The sequence below is a fragment of the Octopus bimaculoides genome, chromosome 3, assembly GCF_001194135.2.
Source record: "Octopus bimaculoides isolate UCB-OBI-ISO-001 chromosome 3, ASM119413v2, whole genome shotgun sequence".
NCBI classification, from domain to species: Eukaryota; Metazoa; Mollusca; class Cephalopoda; order Octopoda; family Octopodidae; genus Octopus; species Octopus bimaculoides.
Window position 1 is genome coordinate 67,188,538 of NC_068983.1, and position 19,386 is coordinate 67,207,923.

The 19,386-nt window shown below is 32.1% G+C and overlaps 1 protein-coding gene across 5 annotated transcripts in view; it reads left to right on the top strand.

Moving 5' to 3' along the window:
* The window catches only part of LOC106871954 (protein still life, isoform SIF type 1), a 1,491,364-nt gene that overhangs the window by 1,360,276 nt on the left and 111,702 nt on the right, over positions 1–19,386 (top strand). For all 5 annotated transcript variants that reach the window (XM_052966200.1, XM_052966198.1, XM_052966202.1 and 2 more), the window contains one exon: positions 7,690–7,859. In XM_052966200.1, coding sequence (XP_052822160.1) covers positions 7,690–7,859 — 170 coding nt within the window. The remainder of the gene's footprint in view (positions 1–7,689; positions 7,860–19,386) is intronic.

A 19,386-nucleotide genomic window follows, 5' to 3' on the forward strand; every position in this document is an offset into this window, starting at 1 on the left:
TATATATATATATATATATATCTCCTAGACAAATGTTGGATATATAATTAACAATGCAGAGGTAAAATCAATGTGTTCTCACAATGTGTGTCACAAGACTACAAAACGTCCTCCCAGTGGCTCCTACTGACCTCTGTCTTAACTAATATGCTACTCTTTATAAGAGTTCAGCTTGTCCATTCTTCCAATCCCCTAGTGATGTCGGTGACTCTCACCACAACATCTCTCCTTTTGATATTGACTTCGGTTGGAAGTTGATATTATCATTTTTATTGATTTTTCTTTCATCACATCTCCCTTTTTGAAATTTTCCTCCTAGGGAAGTTTAATATTTCCTCCGTTTAGGGACTACTTCCAGCCATTCTGTTTGTCTCCTCTTTCTTGTGCTGCTATGCTTTGGCTCGATTTTGCGTGGTGTTGGAACATCAAAGGTATCATAGAACACTTCCATCGGTATCTCTTTTTCCCTTATGTCTATTTTTTAGCTGGTTTAAATGTCTTTTGTGTTCCCGTTTTAACCTCTTACATTATATGTCATTTTGCCTATTCTTTTTGTTACTACTCCATCTTCCCACCCTTGTCTTCCGTGTTTATATATTTTGAAAAACACCTAGTCACTGTTATTAAAACGCTTTGTTATATATTTAGTGTTTTCCCTATTTGTTTTTCTTACTGGTAACAGCTTGTCAAAAATTCACATTTTGAACACATTTAAAAGGGCGTTAAGAAAAGCTAGGAATGAATTAAGTAACTAACAAAATTCCTAAGCACTAACAAAGCACTTAAGGGTATATAGAGTAACCCCCAATCCAAGTACAAATTCAGGAAAGTCAGCTACAGAGTTGATGTTCACGAGAAGAATAAAATTGATGTTTGATAAGTAGGCCCCAAAATGGTGTGCATTCTCTCCTGATGACCCTATACACTTGCTGGCTTCCGGTATGTGGAGCTTTCGACTGGTAGCACATGCACATGCAAGTTGTTTGCAAAGCATATTACCAGAGAAAAAAAAGATGTAAAAGAAATACGAAAGATGCAATGAAATATTTCTAAGTAGGAGATAAAATGCATTTTTAAAACCTATAGGAGTGGTAAAGAAGGCTGGGAGGATGGCCTTGTAACCAAAAAAAAATAGGAAGTATGATGTATCTAATTAAAGGACCCTGCCAGGAACATAAGAGACATGTAAATCAGAAGAGACATACCGAAGAATGGAGAGAAATTCCTATGGAAGTATATTTTGATGTATTCATTGTCTAAGCACTGAAAGTAATGGAGTCCCATAGAATCAGAATGAGAAAACAGAAGCAGACCAAGCATCTTGAGATAAGGCCCAAGTGAAAAAGATAGGAAAAATAAAAATAAAAATGAAATTTCTTTATTCCTTCAGGACTCAAAATCTCAAAAGGGGAGATGTTATGGCAAGAGTACAACACCCTCTTGGCAAGAATAGATGGGACCACTACATATAAATAGTAGCAGTCTGACATAGTCGGCAGTTCATAGTTTGGTCTTTGAAGTCCAGGTACAGTTTACAGTTCAAGTTAGTGTGTTGGAAATATTGATTGTTGGTTCATAAAAGATTGTTGGTTCATTACGTGTTTGTTACTGCCACTGTTTCTATTTTGTATTGTTATAACACTGTTACAGTATATTCTGTATCTATCATCGACAATATCAACCATACTTTGATAATGGAGGCTTAAGAATATATAACAATATATGGGAGAGTTAGACTTAATCAACGCAATGCAGTTTAGATTGTGCTAAGAGTGCTCTGAGGTGCCATGTAAAAAACACTCAGTACACCTTGTAAAGTGTTTGGCATTAGGAATGGTATTCAGCTGTTGAAACCAAGCAAAAACAGACTATGGAATGTGGTGTGGCCTCTGGCCTTGTCAGTTCCTGTCAAGCCATCCAACCCATGCCAGCATGGAAAACAGACATTAAGTGAGGATGATAACACTTCAGTGCACTACTTGTAGAATCTAAAATGCATTGCTATGACTGAGTCTGTCTATCTCACTTCCAATAAAGCTACCACCAAAATCTGTGGCATTCAGAAATAGACTGGATAGTAGAGAGAATGTACTTTGTCCAGACTGTCACGCTGCACTACATACAAGTCTTCATCGTTTGTTGGAGTGTGCAGTACAGTCCTCAGCAAAACAGAGACATGTGGTCATGTTTCAACATTTGGCTAACTGCGTGCATGCTATAGAACTGATCAATCAGATTTGACCTGGATTTACACAACTAACACCCAAACTGCAGTTATTCAATTTAAAGTCAGTATTGTGTTATTAGCAGTTATAATTTAATTTGTTGTTTTCATGAGACTTGTAAATTCCCCCCTTTCCAGTGCATTATTTTTCCCATTGTTGAAATCAACAATTTTATTGTATATCACCCATTAGAAATAACACCTTTTAGCACAAACAACATATTTATCTATTTTGTATTACATGTATTGTAAATATTCAGACTTTTCCATTTATTGAGATTTTCATAGAATTTCCTTTTATTTGTTGTTTCCAATTATTATTACAATCAAGAAAAGTAGATAATTTAATCAATGAAGTGGATGGGTGGCTTGGGATCACTACTGATTTTCAGAATGTTGATAGTTCTTTTATTCTTTTACTGGTTCCGGCCATTGAGATGTGGACATGGAGTGTTGCCTTTTATTTAAATTCAATATTTTCTCAGATAGAAATATTTTAACATCTCTTGTTCAGCAGAACCAATTAAAAGCATAACATAAAATTTCAAGAATATCCTTAAACTGCAATATTGTTTAAGCATTTTTTCCCCCTATTATTTTAGTCAGTGTTAATAGCAGCAGTAAAATTCTTAAAGGGATTCTGATATCGTTGTTATTATCTTAACTCAATTTTCAATAAAAATGAGCTTTATTGCTTTCATATCATTCTTATCTTAGTGTTCAGGAAATCTCTGACTAGAGTAAATCCTTAACTTTACCAGACAAGAGTATAATAAAAGAAAACAACAATAAATGCCTCAAGCCATTGATTTCTCAAAAAAAATATTAATCTTATATTCATTAATGTTAGCTAAGGCCAACATGTTTTAAGGGATAATTTAGCACAAAAAAGCCATTAGCAATTAAATTGTGGTGCTCTTTGTTTGGAATTAAATCTGTTGCTGTAAACTGTGATTTCAGTATGATAACAAATCTTTATTAAGTGACTAGTATATACATTTTTCTAAAAACGGGGAAAAAAAATGGTAAAATGCTTCTGGAACTAAGATTATTTCAGCTGTTGAATGTCTTAGTTGGTTGCCTAAAGAATTTCTAATCAGAAAATTGAAAGTGCAGTCTATACTAGAGCTGGTAATTCATAGTATTCAAGCTCCTTGCCAGCCATAGGCAGTACATAATTTTGATAAGGGTCAGCATTTTGTTGTGAATATCAGATATATTTAGGCGTGATTCTTTTTTATATTTGTTGTGTTTGTTACAGTGTCATTTGTCATATCAATATTGTATAGGAGTGGTCTAATATTTAAATAGGTTATTAAAATTTATTTAAAAACCATCTTTATAAAGATAATACACAGTTCCAAATACCATAGAATACAGAAAATAATTCACTCATTGTTTCACATTTAAATTTGTGAATATTGTTATCACATTATGTTTACTTGAATTATTCTATCAATGTTACTAACAATAGCAGTAAACAATTATATTTCACACAGAATATATAGACAGTAAATATATTGGAACATTATCATTATTAGAATTCCTCATTTAAAAAAAATCATATCATGAAAAAGTTTGTACACGGTTTTAGATGCAATGCAATATAAAAAGATATTTATTCTTTTATTATTTCATATCAAATATGTTTATATTTCTAAAATATTCAGATATTATGTTCTGTAAATCAGACTGTTCATTTTCTAAAATTTGATAATATACCCAAACATTATAAAAGTTAAGTTTGATTTTTGAGCATAAAACCTGAAACTTTTAGAATTACAAATAAATTTAAATGTGAAACCATGAGAGATTATATTATATCTACCTTCCATGGTATTTAAAACTGTAGACCAACATTTCATAGTTGTAGCTTTTAAATGTGGAATTTTAATAAAAGCAGTATTTCATATATACACTTTACACATTTCAAACACTATTTTTATAAAATATGTAATATTTTATGATATATATATACACACATACACATGTATATATATATATATATACACACACACACACACACACACACACACACACACACACATGAGGGCTGTCCACTCATGACCGAGGAAGACCATTGCTGACCTTCAGGAACATTGTGCGCCCTAGGGCGTATTTCATCTATGGTTGCAGGAAACCACAAGCTATCTTTTTTCCGGCTTGTTTACATTCTGCGGAACGGTTTGTTTCCTCAGTAATCATTTCAAACAAGCATGCTGGAAAAAATAAGGAAAAAAATAAGAAAAAGAAGTCTAAAGGTTTCGCTTCCTGAGAAAGACTATGAGTAGACCCTGTCACCTCAGAAAAATTGTTAATAAAAATATTTTTTAAATCTTTACTCCATTCTGGTGTAAAATCATCCTCGCTGTCGCCGTCGCTATTGCTGCTTTCAGTTTCGGATACAGAAATATCCGATTCATTATTGTTCACCACGTGCTTTTGTAGCTCATTCATTCTTTTCTTCGATATCTCCATATCTTCTGTTGAAAAACCTTCAAATTCGGAATCACTGCTTGATAGCATGAAACTCCTCTCCATCTTCAAAGTTGAAAAAATTTAATGCCGCAAAAATGTGGAAAAAAATCTTCCAAAATTCACTGAGTTCAAATATCATGCCAAACAATGTCGGAGACAATAACTCAACTGTTTGCAAAGTGAAATCACGTGTTTTAACGAATGTGCTAATGAGATTTGGGTTCAAATATACATTTAAATATCAATGGGTATTCTTGGCTGGCTACGGCCGGGTTGGTCTTATGAACCAAAAAATTTTTCGGCTGGCTACGGCTGGGTTAGTAACGAAAGGGTTAATGGAGCTGCAGTCCTGGGTAAAACAGAGACCGAGAAGGAGCTTTTGGAAAGTGGAACCTCCCCAAGTACTCACAACCCTCCGTCGATTGGACAGTGTGGATAGGTGGAACATCTACTTTAGCTTTTCATAGAGGATTAGTGGAGGAAAAGTGTGACGACATTCTTAGGGAGACTTTGGGCATTGGAGAAGATCAGCTAGTCGCTCTTTTCTGGAGAACCTTCAGGCAGAGACCAATGGATAATTTCCAAAAATCTCTGGCCTGGCAGTGCTAGAGGGGAGCTTTGCCTGTTCGAGATAAACTTTACAGACACAGAAGTGCTGTCAGCTGAGCATGTCCAAGATGCATGCAGGACAATGAGACCGTCCTGCATGCACTCATCCACTGCCTGAGCATTGCTGACCTGTGGGTTTATGTCGAATACCTGTTGTCATGCGTAGGACGGATCCAGTTATCAGCTGAATCCATCATAAAGATCACCCCACTGCCTTCCTTTAACCAGGAAGGAAAGGCTGTTTTTATATGCCTGGTGGCCATGGGGAAAGAAGTTGTGTGGTGGATGAGACAAACACTTTTCCTTTTGGTCAATCCCTGATGAACTTCTTCAAGTTTCACTTGAAAAAGAAATAAAAGGTAGAGAGGTAAGTGTTATCTTCTAGTCAGTTTGCCAAAATGTGGATGAAAGTGGTGAGAATGGTATGAGTGAACAGGCCTGCCCTGAGCATATGCCTGTAGTTGAAAAGAGGAAGGGAAACGAAAAAAGGCACCTGCCCCAAAATCAGGGAACCCATGGTTTTTATGGGGTTTTTCCATGAGCAGCCCTTATTTTATTAGTCTTGTTTACATGCAAAATCCTCACTACACAAGCATACACACACACACATACACATTTTTTTGTTTTGTCCTGTGCTGTCAATAATGCTTTTCTTCATGTAAACCCTTGTGGTTAATAAAGAAATCATTACCAGGGTAACACCCATTATTTTACAAGCACCATCCGGAGTATTCAAGCGGTTCCAAGCAGTGCTGTTTTCTGCTAGTACTCTACCCTTATTGCAGCCCTATTTGTTTCATGTACTTCTCAAGATTTTTACTCACCGTTTCCAGGGCTCTGACAGTTATTAGTACTACTACTACCTTTTTCAGTGACCACAACAGCTTAACCTACCAAGCTAACCTGCTATATCTATCGACTTTTCTTTCTTCCTTATCACATACCTTGTTGTCAGCTGGGCATGCTATATATATATATGATCCAGCATCGTTTGCTTTCTTTCTCAATGAACACTATGTCTGGTTCCCTATTCTCTATCTCATGGTCACACTGAACCATAAAATCCCATAGGATCTTTGCATTATCATTTTCGATGATGCCTTTTGGTTCGTACCACTTTTTTGCTCTGTCAAGTCCGTACCTGTTGCAAAGTGTCCAATGGATAATCCTTGCTATATTGTCATGATATCTCTTATATTCTTTCTGGGCTAGTGGCATACATTGACCGGTAATATGCAAAACAGTTTTGCTATTTTGTCCACAAATTCTGCATTTATCACTTTCTGAAGAGTTGTCTATTCTGTATTTGATGTAATCTGTTCTTAATGTTTGCTCTTGGGCAGCATAGATTAAAGCCTCCATTTCCAGTTTTAAATCACTTTTAGTCATCCATAGCCATCTTTTTTCTCTGTGTGTCTTATCTTCAACATCCCTATGAAATGTCCATGCATTTTTTTCTTTACCCACCTATTTTCAGTTTCATTCATTCTCAAGTGCTTGTACAATGCTTTCTTTATCTTTGCAATCTTCCATCCTACACAAGCCTGACCTTCTTATTTCCAATAATAGAAGTTCTGTGGAATTCTTTATGTACCATGCTATGTTGTTTTCTTCTGCTCTAATATTGTGTTTGCATCCAATCAGTCCTCTTTCCCCTCTTTTTCTTGGTACATACAGTCTGTCTGTGTCACTTTTGGGGTGGAGTATCCCATATCTAGTCAGCGACTTCCTTGTCTTTCTGTCTAAGCTGTTTAGTTCATCTACTATCCATGCAATTACCCCTGCTCCATATCTACGGAGTGAAACCACCCAGGTGTTGATAGCATCAATCTTATTCCATCTGTTTAATTTCGACTTAAGGTCAATCTCAGTCTGCACAAGTACGCCACCTTAAATTTTTCTCTCACTTCTTTCTCCATCAATTCATCCATTTCCAATATCCCCAAATACTTATAGCCCATCTTTTCTATCTACTTCCTAACCTCTCCGAACAGTATTGCAAGCCTGTCCATACATTTGATTTTGCCTCTCTTCAAGACTAACACACCACACTTTCTCAGTACGAACTCCATTCTGATACCAGCACTGAAAGTATACACCATATCAACGAGGGAACTGACTTCTTCTTCTTCTTCTTCTTCTTCTTCTTCTTCTTCTTCTTCTATTATTATTATTATTATTATTATTATTATAAGAAGAAGAAGGAGAATATGGGTTTGTAGACTCATTAAAGCATCATTGAAATATGCCTTGTGATATTTATTCTCTCAATTTACATTGTGAATTTGACCTTGTATCTATGCTAAGAACAATTATTATTAAGGATTACTTTCAACATGCATAGGTTCAATTTTCAAACAAAGATATTTCATTTACAGATGGCTGGTTGTCAAGAACTGGTTAATCCATAAAAAACGCAAATTGGAACTTGCTCCTAAACGGAATTGGAAGCGTTACTGGGTATGTCTAAAGGGAACCATGCTGCTATTCTTTGACTGTGATGAAGAGAGTGCTATCACAGAAGAAAGTGCCCCAAGGCATGTACTAGGTAAGTATTTAAACTAAATCATTTTCATTCTACTAACTTCTCCCAGCAATGTTTAATTTACCCAACTTTCTAATCCGAAACCCATTAATCTGCCTGATGTTTTAATCTCAATTCACCAAAATCTTTCTTTTTTTTCTCCAACCCATAATTTTTTTTTTTAATATTCTCTCTTTTTCTATTTTAGTTTAGTCTTCAACTGTTATTTTAGAAAATATTTTTTCCTGTTATTTTAGTGATTTCTATTTTCTTTTTCTTATTAAATGTTCTTTTTATTTGTTTTCAGATATTTTCATAGTATTATTTAATTTATTTTTCCTCAACATTAAAACTTTAAAACAAGCTTTAAATTCAGTTTTATTTCAGGACATTTTATCATTTTGTAAGTTTCCATAATATAATATTTTTTAAAAAATCAAATATTTCCATCATAAAAGTAAGCAGAACAATATTCATTAAACAACATTTTTATTTGATCAGTTTTATTTGATATCTTTCTGAGTTTTCATTTCACTCTGAAAATAAGAATCATATTAGAGATTTGAACCTTATAACTATTCCTTTCCTACTGGTTATTTTCTCACAATTCCTGTCAGAAATGTCACTATGTTATTCTGAACTGTTAGGTAAGACACAAGTTACTCTCTAAGCTGTAGGATCTGAAACTGAATGGAGTAAAAAGCTTTATTGTCTTAAGATTATTTTAATTATTTACTTTGATTAATGAATTACATGTCCTTTAAATCCTTAGATCTAACAACTCATGATATTTAAGTTTTGTATGAAAGTCAGTATTGATTTTTAAGCCCTTGTTTTTAATCTTTCCTTCCTTTTGATGCATCCTTATAGACAGCTGTAGTGCTGTTTCTCCACAGTCTTAACTCTTGGTGTATTGAGAGTCACATAATTCTTAATACTTGGTATCTAGAAATAGCTTTGTTTTAAAATAGCTTTGTTGATAATGTATCTAGTATCCCAGTGCCTTTCAAGATTGAAGTTAGAGTGACCTTGATTATTCACAATCATTACTTAAGAAACAATTTTTGAATGAACCACTCTGATAATATGAGGGAAATAATAGTGTTCATACTCAAGGTGGTAATTTAAATATACAATATCCTTTTAATGTGAAAGGCTAAAAGACACTTTAAGGAACTAGGTTCTAATAATATGTCTGTATATGTGTGTGTTTATATACATATGTATATATGTATGTGTGAACATATATATACAGAGTGACCCAAATGTCACTAGTCCATTTCAAAATGTATTAATGTGAAAATTTAATAGAAAAAAGTGTTATTATTATTTCAAAATATAATAACCCATTTTTATTAAATTTTTACATGTATTCTTTTATAAACATTAATTTCAAAAGTAATTGAAGCAAAAACAGTGTATTTCAGTAACAAAAGGGCTAAGCATCTTGTATAAAAGCCCTATTTAGTCCTACTATTTATTTTGTGGTGCTATATGATTATGCATTGGAGATATTTCAAAATATATCAGTAATTTTTATAATAAATTTTAATCCAAGTATCAAATTTTTCACATTATAATGCTCGTACTCTAAAATATTCTAATTACTTCAACAAATACTAGTTAACTCTTTCATTACAAAATATCAATGTTAATATAGTGTATGCTGCAGTTAACATATAACAAATAATCTGGTCATTTGTATAAACCCATCCAGACTTACATTTTTATGACTTGTGAGGAAGATTCAAAGATTTCATTGTTTAATTCAGAAACAATGAAAGTAATTTCAAAGATAGTTAAAGACCCTGAAGCAGCAACCAAGTCCTAATCAAAAAGTTTGCAGTATCATAATGGTTATATAAATCCTACTCATACATATTTATTTACATAAATATATCTGTATAAATTAAATAAATTTAAAGTTGAGTAAGCAATATGAAAATTAGCATCCAGATGCCCAGATGTATGCCTCTTCATATAGGAATATAAAAATGAGCAGAGCAGTCACATGTTCTCATATAGTGTCTCTTAGATACTTACACAATCACAATTTCTGTTTGCCTGCATTGTCAGTATCACGCATAGAATCCTGCAGCTATTTAGTGAACTGAATCTTCTTTGTCAAATTAAAGTGAAGAGAAGCTGATTGTCATTTAACTACTTCACTTCTTATTCTTTTATTAAATTTTATGGTTCCTTTCTTTCCAACCTGACTAGCTTTTCACTTATCTCTCATTTGGCCAGCTTCCCTACCAATCTAACCATCTAACATATACAACGCTAGCTAAGCATCAACACAGTTTCTTACCTGTTTCTGCCCTAGCTTTGAGATATAAAAGTCGACAGTGAGACTGTCCTAAATTAAATTACACTATTTGCTATAGCTACCTACCATTTCACTTATTGATTGCAACTTCTACCTAAAACTCTAAATGTGTTTTAATTTCTCATCCTCTCTGTTAATCCAAATCTTACTCCTCGAGTGTGTAGAGAAGGGGGCATATGTGTATGTTTCTGTTTTACTCTTAGCTATAATTTTGTTTGGCCTATTTACTACTTTTGAGAAATTTTTATCAATTCCTCTACCTTATATTAATGTAAGGTTGGAGGTCCTATTATGAAATTCAGTTCAACCCACATCAGTTTTCCAGGTTAACAATATTATAATAAATATCTTGATTAGACTGTTTTTATTGATAGAACTTGTTCTGTAACAATCTGTCATCAACAAAAATTAGACAAATTTAGAAATTCTACATCAACTATTTGATAGGAGATATGATGTAATGTTTGCAGGCATTTGCATTATACTTTGTAATATTTACAAAAACTTTGTCTTAAAATCTTAAAGCTCATAAGCAATATTTATGTGATACCATTTTATCACATTTTATATCTATTATCTTCTTGCCTTTTACATAATATGGTATTTTCATTACAGTTAGTTTGATGCTTAATATGTGATCAAATAGAATATCTTTATATTGCAGTAAAAAGAAATCACAAAAACCTAAGTACATTAAAAATTTATTAACATTGAATAGATTGTTGTCTATCACTAAGTAATTATATTTGTAGATGGTAAAATGTTTCTGTATGAAAAACAGTATGATGCTGAAAAGCATCATCTGTATCATCTATTATGCTTATCTGTACAAATAATACTGGATTAAAATACACTTAGGCATAAGTTTATCATTAACTTTTGACAAATATGTAAATTGGAATGGATAAAATTGTTTTATTCAGGCCAAAACATTATATCTAGATTACAATTTCAGTTATCTAAATCTGTTTCATTTTCAAGATTTCTGTTGTTTACTTGATTTATGAACAATGCAGCCCTAAATAAAACATTGCAAGTTTCATACAGGTTTATTCTTTTGATTGATATGTGATAAGTATGTCTGTAGTTTTCTTCAAAGTTATACATAATAAAATGTCTCCATACAACAATTAACAAAAATCTGAGAATGATTAATTGAAATCTTTTTCATATCAAAAGTGTTTAAGGTTCCTATCTTCCTATTTTATTGGACTAGAAGAAACACTTTATTGTAATAAAAATATACATTTCACTTGTGTGTGTGTGTTGAATATTTATGTATGCATGTATAAAGGTAATTTTAGATCATATAATTCTTGATATACAAACATGATTATCATGGCTAGAATGCCTTTCATGATCGCTGTAAGTTTTTATGACACATTTGGGAATACACAACAAGCCAGAAACAGATGACATACTAACTTGAGAATTAAAGAGCAAAGATCAATATCATTTGAATTTGATTTATATTGCGATAAATTAAAATCAAGAGAAAGTGATAGAAAAGCAGTTGTTTTACCAACCCAAAGCAGGAATTTATTGAAAAAGAAAGAATGATAAGGCAAACAGAACTAAGTCTGAAGTGTTTGCAAAGTTGAAAATCATTGATTAATGCAGATACATTGATTTCTACAGCACACACAAGCAGATATGATAACCAATAGGCATGTACATATTTCTGCACCTGTTCAAAGTTTTATATTCTCAGATGTTTTGAATAGAATAACAGTGTTTGAAGATTTTTACTTCTAGTTCTATGGTTTTAAATTTGTCTACAATTAAGTAATCCCTATGAAATATATATATATATATATATATATCATCGTCATTTAACATCCGCTTTCCATGCTAGCATAGGTTGGACGATTTGACTGAGGACTGGTGAACCGGATGGTTGCATTAGGCTCCAATCTGATCTGGCAGAGTTTCTAAAGTTGGATGCCCTTCCTAACGCCAACCACTCTGAGAGTGTAGTGGGTGCTTTTACATGCCACCGGCATGAGGGCCAGTCACACGGTACTGGCAACGACCATGCTCAAAATGGTGTTTTTTACATGCCACCTGCACAGGATCCAGTCCAGTGGCACTGGCAACGACCTCACTCAAACTCGCTCAAATGATTTTCTAATGTGCCAATAAGGCTACGCTGGTAATGATCACGCTCAACTGGTGCTATTTACGAGCCACTAGCACAGAAACCAGAGAGCTGCTCTGGCAATGATCACGCACGGACATTGCTGTTAGTGCTCCACTGGTACAGGTGCCAGTCATCGAATATGGTTCAATTACGATTTTGATTTCACTTGCCCCAACAGGTCTTTGCAAGCAGAATTTAGTGTCCAATGAAGGAGAGGTTGGCATGGGTGCCAGTCATCGAAGTTGGTTCGATTTCGATTTCAAATTCACTTGCCTCAAACAAATAAAATAATGATGATAACTTCTTTTATCTGCTACAGAGACATTTAATGAGGGGGACATTACAAATCTTCAATTTGTGTATGTGATTACATAAAAATTGACTTGGGTTGAAAAGGGAAATAGGAGAGATGAGTAAACGGTATACCTATGTCATTCCTTCGTTTTATGTCTGTTTTTCCATACTTGCACGTTTTAGATGAATGTGTTATTTGAGGCATTGTTTTATGGAGGGATATCCTTCCTGACACTATTCCTTACATGTTTTTCAAGCAAGGGATCTACTTAGCTTTGAAGGCACAAAATGACTGACTGATTTATTGACAGGAGAACTGACAACAACACATCAGCTGCAGATGTAAATAAGAATACAGATACACCTGCATACACACACATGTAGATATATATATATATATATATATATATATATATATATATATATATATGTAGATAGATAGATAGATAGATAGATATATAACCTTTCAGTTCTCATCTAAAAACATTCACTCACAAGGCTTTGATCAGCCTGGGATTATAGAAAAAAGACATTTCCCCTAGATGCTGCACATTAAAGACTGAAACCAAAACCCTTCATCTTATTTTTACTGAAGATCAGAAATTATATATGTATAATTATATTTATAGTATTTTATATGGAGTAAATGATTAAAAATTAAAATGAGTTATAAGTCAAATGCAAGAATTAGGATAAATAATCTAAACCTTTTAAACCTTACTGTCATAGTATAGCCTACTGAACCCTAACTTATCAGTTGACAAGGGTTTTTACACTTTGAGAAAGGGTTATGAATCACTTCCTTTGGCCAGTATAATCTGTATGACTACAAAATAAAATGACCAGCTTAAGGAAATATAACAGATGGGACAGTGACATGAATTTGAGTAAATAATTAGTGATGTACAAAATGCTATACAAAACAAACTTTTGATCTATTGAAATTCCCCTCATTTGCATTCTAATTATTCTCTTCACTTCTTTTACTTTTGCCACAACTTAATAAAATTAAAGAAAATAAAGTCACTTATCTATGAAATCCACAATATATGGCAGATATCAATGTGCATATCAAATAAACACAACTACAGCTATAATTGTAGATATTTCTAGAAGCAGTGTGGGTGTTATTAGATTGAAGAGATGGCAACACCCGCTGCCCACTTTTGTGGTATTATTGTAATCAGTATATTCTATCTTCAATTTGAATTCTATCATTGGGGAAATACACTATTCTTTTTTTTTAATTATTCACAGGTTTTTCCATAGTGGCCAAAGAATATTAATTGGCATTACTAGTTGTAGACCAATATGAGTTGATCCTCTGAATTACTTTTAAAATTCATCTCAACAAGAATTGGGCATAAAAATTTTTTTTTTTAAAACAGAGAAATCCATGATGTTTGTAATTTCTGTCATCCTTAAAACCTTTGCAAGAGTGTTACAATAAGGAACTCAATTAACATAAATGTAATATATTACTTGAGTGAGTGTTAGTAAAGATTTATATAACAATTGCTACTGTAGAATCAGTCTTGTAGAGATATTTAGGGATATGATAAAAGAATGATTCTCCCTGTGACATTCCATGCCAAATATTCAGAAATTTGATATAAGAAATGAAACATCATTTTTATGACATGTATCTTGTTTCATGAAGTTTTTCAGATTTATAGTGAAAATGACAATGATGAAACTTATTATTGTTATTATTATTATTACTGTTGTTTTTAATAATTGTTTTAGTTACTGTGGTTTTATCATTCATGTTGCACTTTATAAGTTATACTAATATATATCACTCACTTAACTTGAATAGTTTTGCTAAATCAGTTATATAAGTTTAGAAATTACACCAATCATTTAACTTGTTTTTTCTTATGCCTTGCCACCAGATAAACAATACCTACTCTGGTATTGATCTTAAGTTTCTTATTTCATACAGTTCACAAGCTAGATTTTTAAAACTTATCTTTTGTTACTTTAACACCAGCACATAAGGCTTTGTTGAATTCTCTCAAACTTTCATGTTTTTCTTACGAAAGTAAAACAATATGAATAATCAATATCCTATATTAACACTAGTTTTCAATACATCAAAATCCACCACAATCTTCTTTTATTCTTCTAACACACTTTTTTCTTTATATTACAATACATATGCTTCTTGCCTTATCTAAATAAGAAAAGACAGTACAATATTATTATTACCTCTTTATATACATATCCTGATAATTTCTTATTAGAATAATACTGTACATCGTAGTTCATAATATAGTCAAAATTATTTACCTTTTAGTTATTATGGCAGTTGTTTTATTCTTAATGTGTTTTATTATCTAAGCTATTAACCAATTTGTATAGTTTTATAGTTGAAGTGGTCAAGGTTTAATTCTTCATAGTTATATTTCCCATGACCACTTAGATTTTTACTTCCATTTTATTATATTTTCACCAAATTCTCCATCCTCTATATTTTCAATTACTTTTATATTGTCCTATAATAAAGAAATATATTTGTTTATTTGTGTAGATTTCATGTTTTTAAAATAATTTATCTATTTTCTGTGCCAAATTCCAATTCCATTAATTCTGTCTGTTTCCTGTGCATGAAATTCCCTTTGAATATTTGTTTAACAATGAAATATTTTAAAATCTTTTGCAGTGAATTCAATGTGTCACAAATCCTGTCTGTGGGATTACTCTGCAATTTCTGGCCATCACTAGATACATATCAAATAAATCTCAACTGACTCATTGTTCCATTCTCACCGTGAAATCAGATTCATGCCATTACCTTGATTGTGTCAACATCAAAGAAATATTCTCACCTCATTCTGTACTGCATCTACAAGCTTGACATTATCCAACATATCATCATTAACAATTGTTCCTATATCCTATTCTATTTCTAACCAATTAACCTCATTAGACACCTTTGAATCCTAACCAGTTCATACAATGATCCAATTACTTTATGACTTCCATCTTTTATAGTTTCCAAAGAGTATTTCATAAAAACTCCTTTCATTTATTGAGTTATGTAATTATTTGCTAGAATTCTTCTCACATATTAGTCTTTCACTAAAGTTCTGTGTGGGATTCATTGGTTGCTTTTACTTCTCATTTATAACCTATTCTCTCCATTATTTATTTAACATTCTTTAATCATTAAGTTTACATTGTTGAGTCCAAATAATGATAGCATAAACTTTTATCATCATCATCATCATCATTATTTGATGGATTTGTGGAATCATTAGAGCATAGAACCTTGTGGCATTTGTTCTAGTTCTTTACATTCTGTGTTCAAGTTCCACAAAGGCCAGCTTTACGTTTCATCCTTTCAAGGTCTATAAAATAAAGGGGTTGATAGTATTGACTAAATTCTCCCCTCAAATCTTTGCACCCTGCAACTAAATTAGAACTATCATCATCGTCATCATCGTTTTTATGATTATTATTATCATTATTTATTATTATTATTATTATTATTATTATTATTATTATTATTATTATTATTATTATTATTATTATTATTATTATTATTATTATTATTATTATATGAAAACTCACAGCTTATTTTGCTGGGTATGATGGAAAGTATCAGCTGTCCACAGCCAGCAGACTAAGGTGACATTTGTTTACTGGTCGTGCTTCAAGAACCCTGCAATGAATTCTTGCAGTTCCGAGCAATGCTGATTTTTGTAGATGTTCTACCTATCATCATCATCATCATCATCATCATCATCATCATTATATGTAAGGCAGCAAGCTGGCAGAGTCATTAGCATACCAGATGAAATGCTGAGTAGCATTTTGTCCATCTTTATGTTCTGAGTTGGGATTCTGTTGAGATTAACTTTGCCTTTCATCTTTTTGGGGGTCAATAAAATAAGTAGCAGTCAAGCACTTGAATCAATGTAATAGACTTCCTCACTCATCAAAATTGAGGCCTTGTGCCAAAAGAAGAAAGGATAATAATTATCATTATTAATATAGTTGTGGAGTTGTTGCATTTTTGAGGGAAGTTGTTTGACTGAATCGTTGATGTCATCATCATCATCATCATCAATATTATCATTAAGGCAGCCAACTGGCAGAATCATTAGCACACTGGAAAAGTGCTTAGCAGTATTTCTTCTGACTTTGCTTTCTGAATTCAAATGATTTCATTCTTTTAGGTGCCAATGTAATCGATTATCCCCTACCTCAAAACTTCAGCCCTTTTGTTTATATCGAAAAGGATTATTCAGGCAGTGAAGTTAGACAGATAAGTTAGCATACCAGAAAAATACTTAGTGGTATTTCTGCTGGCTTTACATTCTGATTTGAAATGCTGCTGAAGTCAAAGTTGCTTTCATCCTTTCAGGTTTGATAAAATAAGTATCAGTCGAACACTGGGGTTGATGCTATGAATTATCCCTCTCCCCCAAAATTTCAGGCTTTGTGCCTATTGTAGAAAGAAATCATTGTTGTTATTAGTTGTAGTATCATAGAGGGTAGTGGTTTGACGGAACCATTAGTGTCATAAACATCATCATTATAATTATTATTGTATATTTCCCTTCTCAGAGTTCTCGTTTTCACTTGCTCCAGCTAATTCTGTTGTCAAGGGTCTAACAGGGTCTTCTTCCATTATTATTATTAATATTATTATTATTATTATTATTATTATTATTATTATTATTATTATTATAAGCCTTATGGCCATTATTATCATTATTTTTATCATACATATCTTTTATTCTTATAGCAATAATTGCTTTAATCATCATGTACATCACATTCTTCATTGTCATTGTTACTTACTGGCAAGTGTCAAAAAGTAGAGGTAAGTTCTCAGTGAGTTGAATCTGGAGTCTGGTTTCAATTCCTGATTCGAACCATTTCACTTCACTTATGACACAAATGCCCGTGGGAAAGGTATGAATGTCACCACTTTCCATTTCATTTTCCTAAACCGCTCAGGCTTTATCTTCATAAAAATATCAGTTATTGTATCATTATTAATTTGTTAATTTAGTTTTCAGCTTCAGGATAACTACAAGTGATATCAGTTTACACTTGATGTTAGTTGTGAGATAAAATTAATGACTGAATCGGTGATCGATTTAAGGATCGGAATTATTAATAGAGAAGCCAACTAGAATTTCCATCTTGATTAATTTTTTTTTTTTAATTCATGATTTAAATTGCTCAAGTATGCTGGCTGATATACATTATTTTAGGACCTTTATGCAGGTAGATTGTGTTTGAATATAAATTGTTATGCTAATAATTTCTTTACAAATAGCATTGTCTACAGAAGCATTTAGCAGTTGTATGATGCCTCCCAGCTTTTAAAGGCTTTTTATTTGGCTGTCACCTGGCTTTATCAGAGTCAGCTAAAAATGAAAACGTCAAGATATTTGAGACCAAAATTAATTTTTAAGACTCTAAGCTAAAAAATATGATTTATCTTATTCTCAAACTGAGGCAGGTGTGGAGTCATGTTTACTTCAGTTTATTGATATAAAGCTGCAGTTAAAAAGAATAAAATATTTTCAGATTAATAATAAAATTATTTATCTGTTCTGTTTTCTGTTAACTTGAAATTTGGATAAAATTATTTGCTTTTCATTTTATTTCTGTGGAAATGAAAAAAGAACTCAAAATATAAATGTGTTCTGCTTTCTTTGAAATTCCTCTAGAAAGAAGACTTCTTGTCAATGTTGTTCTTGTTATCATTAAGCAAAGCATGTTAAATAAGCAATTTATTCAAATTTATTTTCTCATTGCATTTTACTTTCAGTGTTATTTCTTTTCTTTCTTTTTTTGTTCTTCCTGCTGCTGTTGCAATACTGTTGCTATGACAATGACTTCTGCTTACATACAACAAATCTAGCCCACTGCTGCTAGCAGAGTTGAACCTTCAATCTTTAGAAATCTAAAATCACTCAAGGCAGCCATTCCAAATCTTCAATCTCCCTTTGCTTGCAACCTTTGTTAATATCCACATCCCATTGAATTCAGACCTTTTTTCCTAAAATGAAATAGACAAGAATGTTAACTGTAGTCTATGAATAATACATTTTGGTAAAACTAAATTTCGTGACAAAATTAATCAAATAAACAAAATATTTGGATTATATTGAGAACAGAATTAAAAACTAAAAGCCGAAAGAATCTTGAAAAGTATTTCTAACTTGAAAAAATGTTTTTAATAGATGTCTTGGTAGGGAGAGACATATCTGTTACCAGTTGTAAGTCTTTTGACTGGCTACTCGTGACTATAAGACGACTTTTAAAATCTTATAGTACATCTCAGTAATTTGTTTGACAACCTCGTTATTTCACAAAGTCCTTTTGATAAGAACCAATAGTTATTACACTACATAAAAGATAAATGTTTCTTCATTATTTTTATTTAGAAAATAATTATTATTTAGTCTGTCTTTCTAATTTGCATTTTCAAAAATTGCTGCTGCTCTGTGCTTGCAAACCTCTGTGAATTTATGTCTTCTTGTCTGTTTCCCATGACTAAATGGATATATAAACATGGATTGGATGAATCTCTAAGTTATCTGGCACCAAATGTGTCTTGAATCCAGTTTTACTAAAATACATATTTTAGAGTTTTACTAAAATACATATTTCAGAGTTTTACTAAAATACATATTTCAGAGTTTTACTAAAATACATATTTTAGAGTTTTACTAAAATACATATTTTAGAGTTTTACTAAAATACATATTTTAGAGTTTTACTAAAATACATATTTTAGAGTTTTACTAAAATACATATTT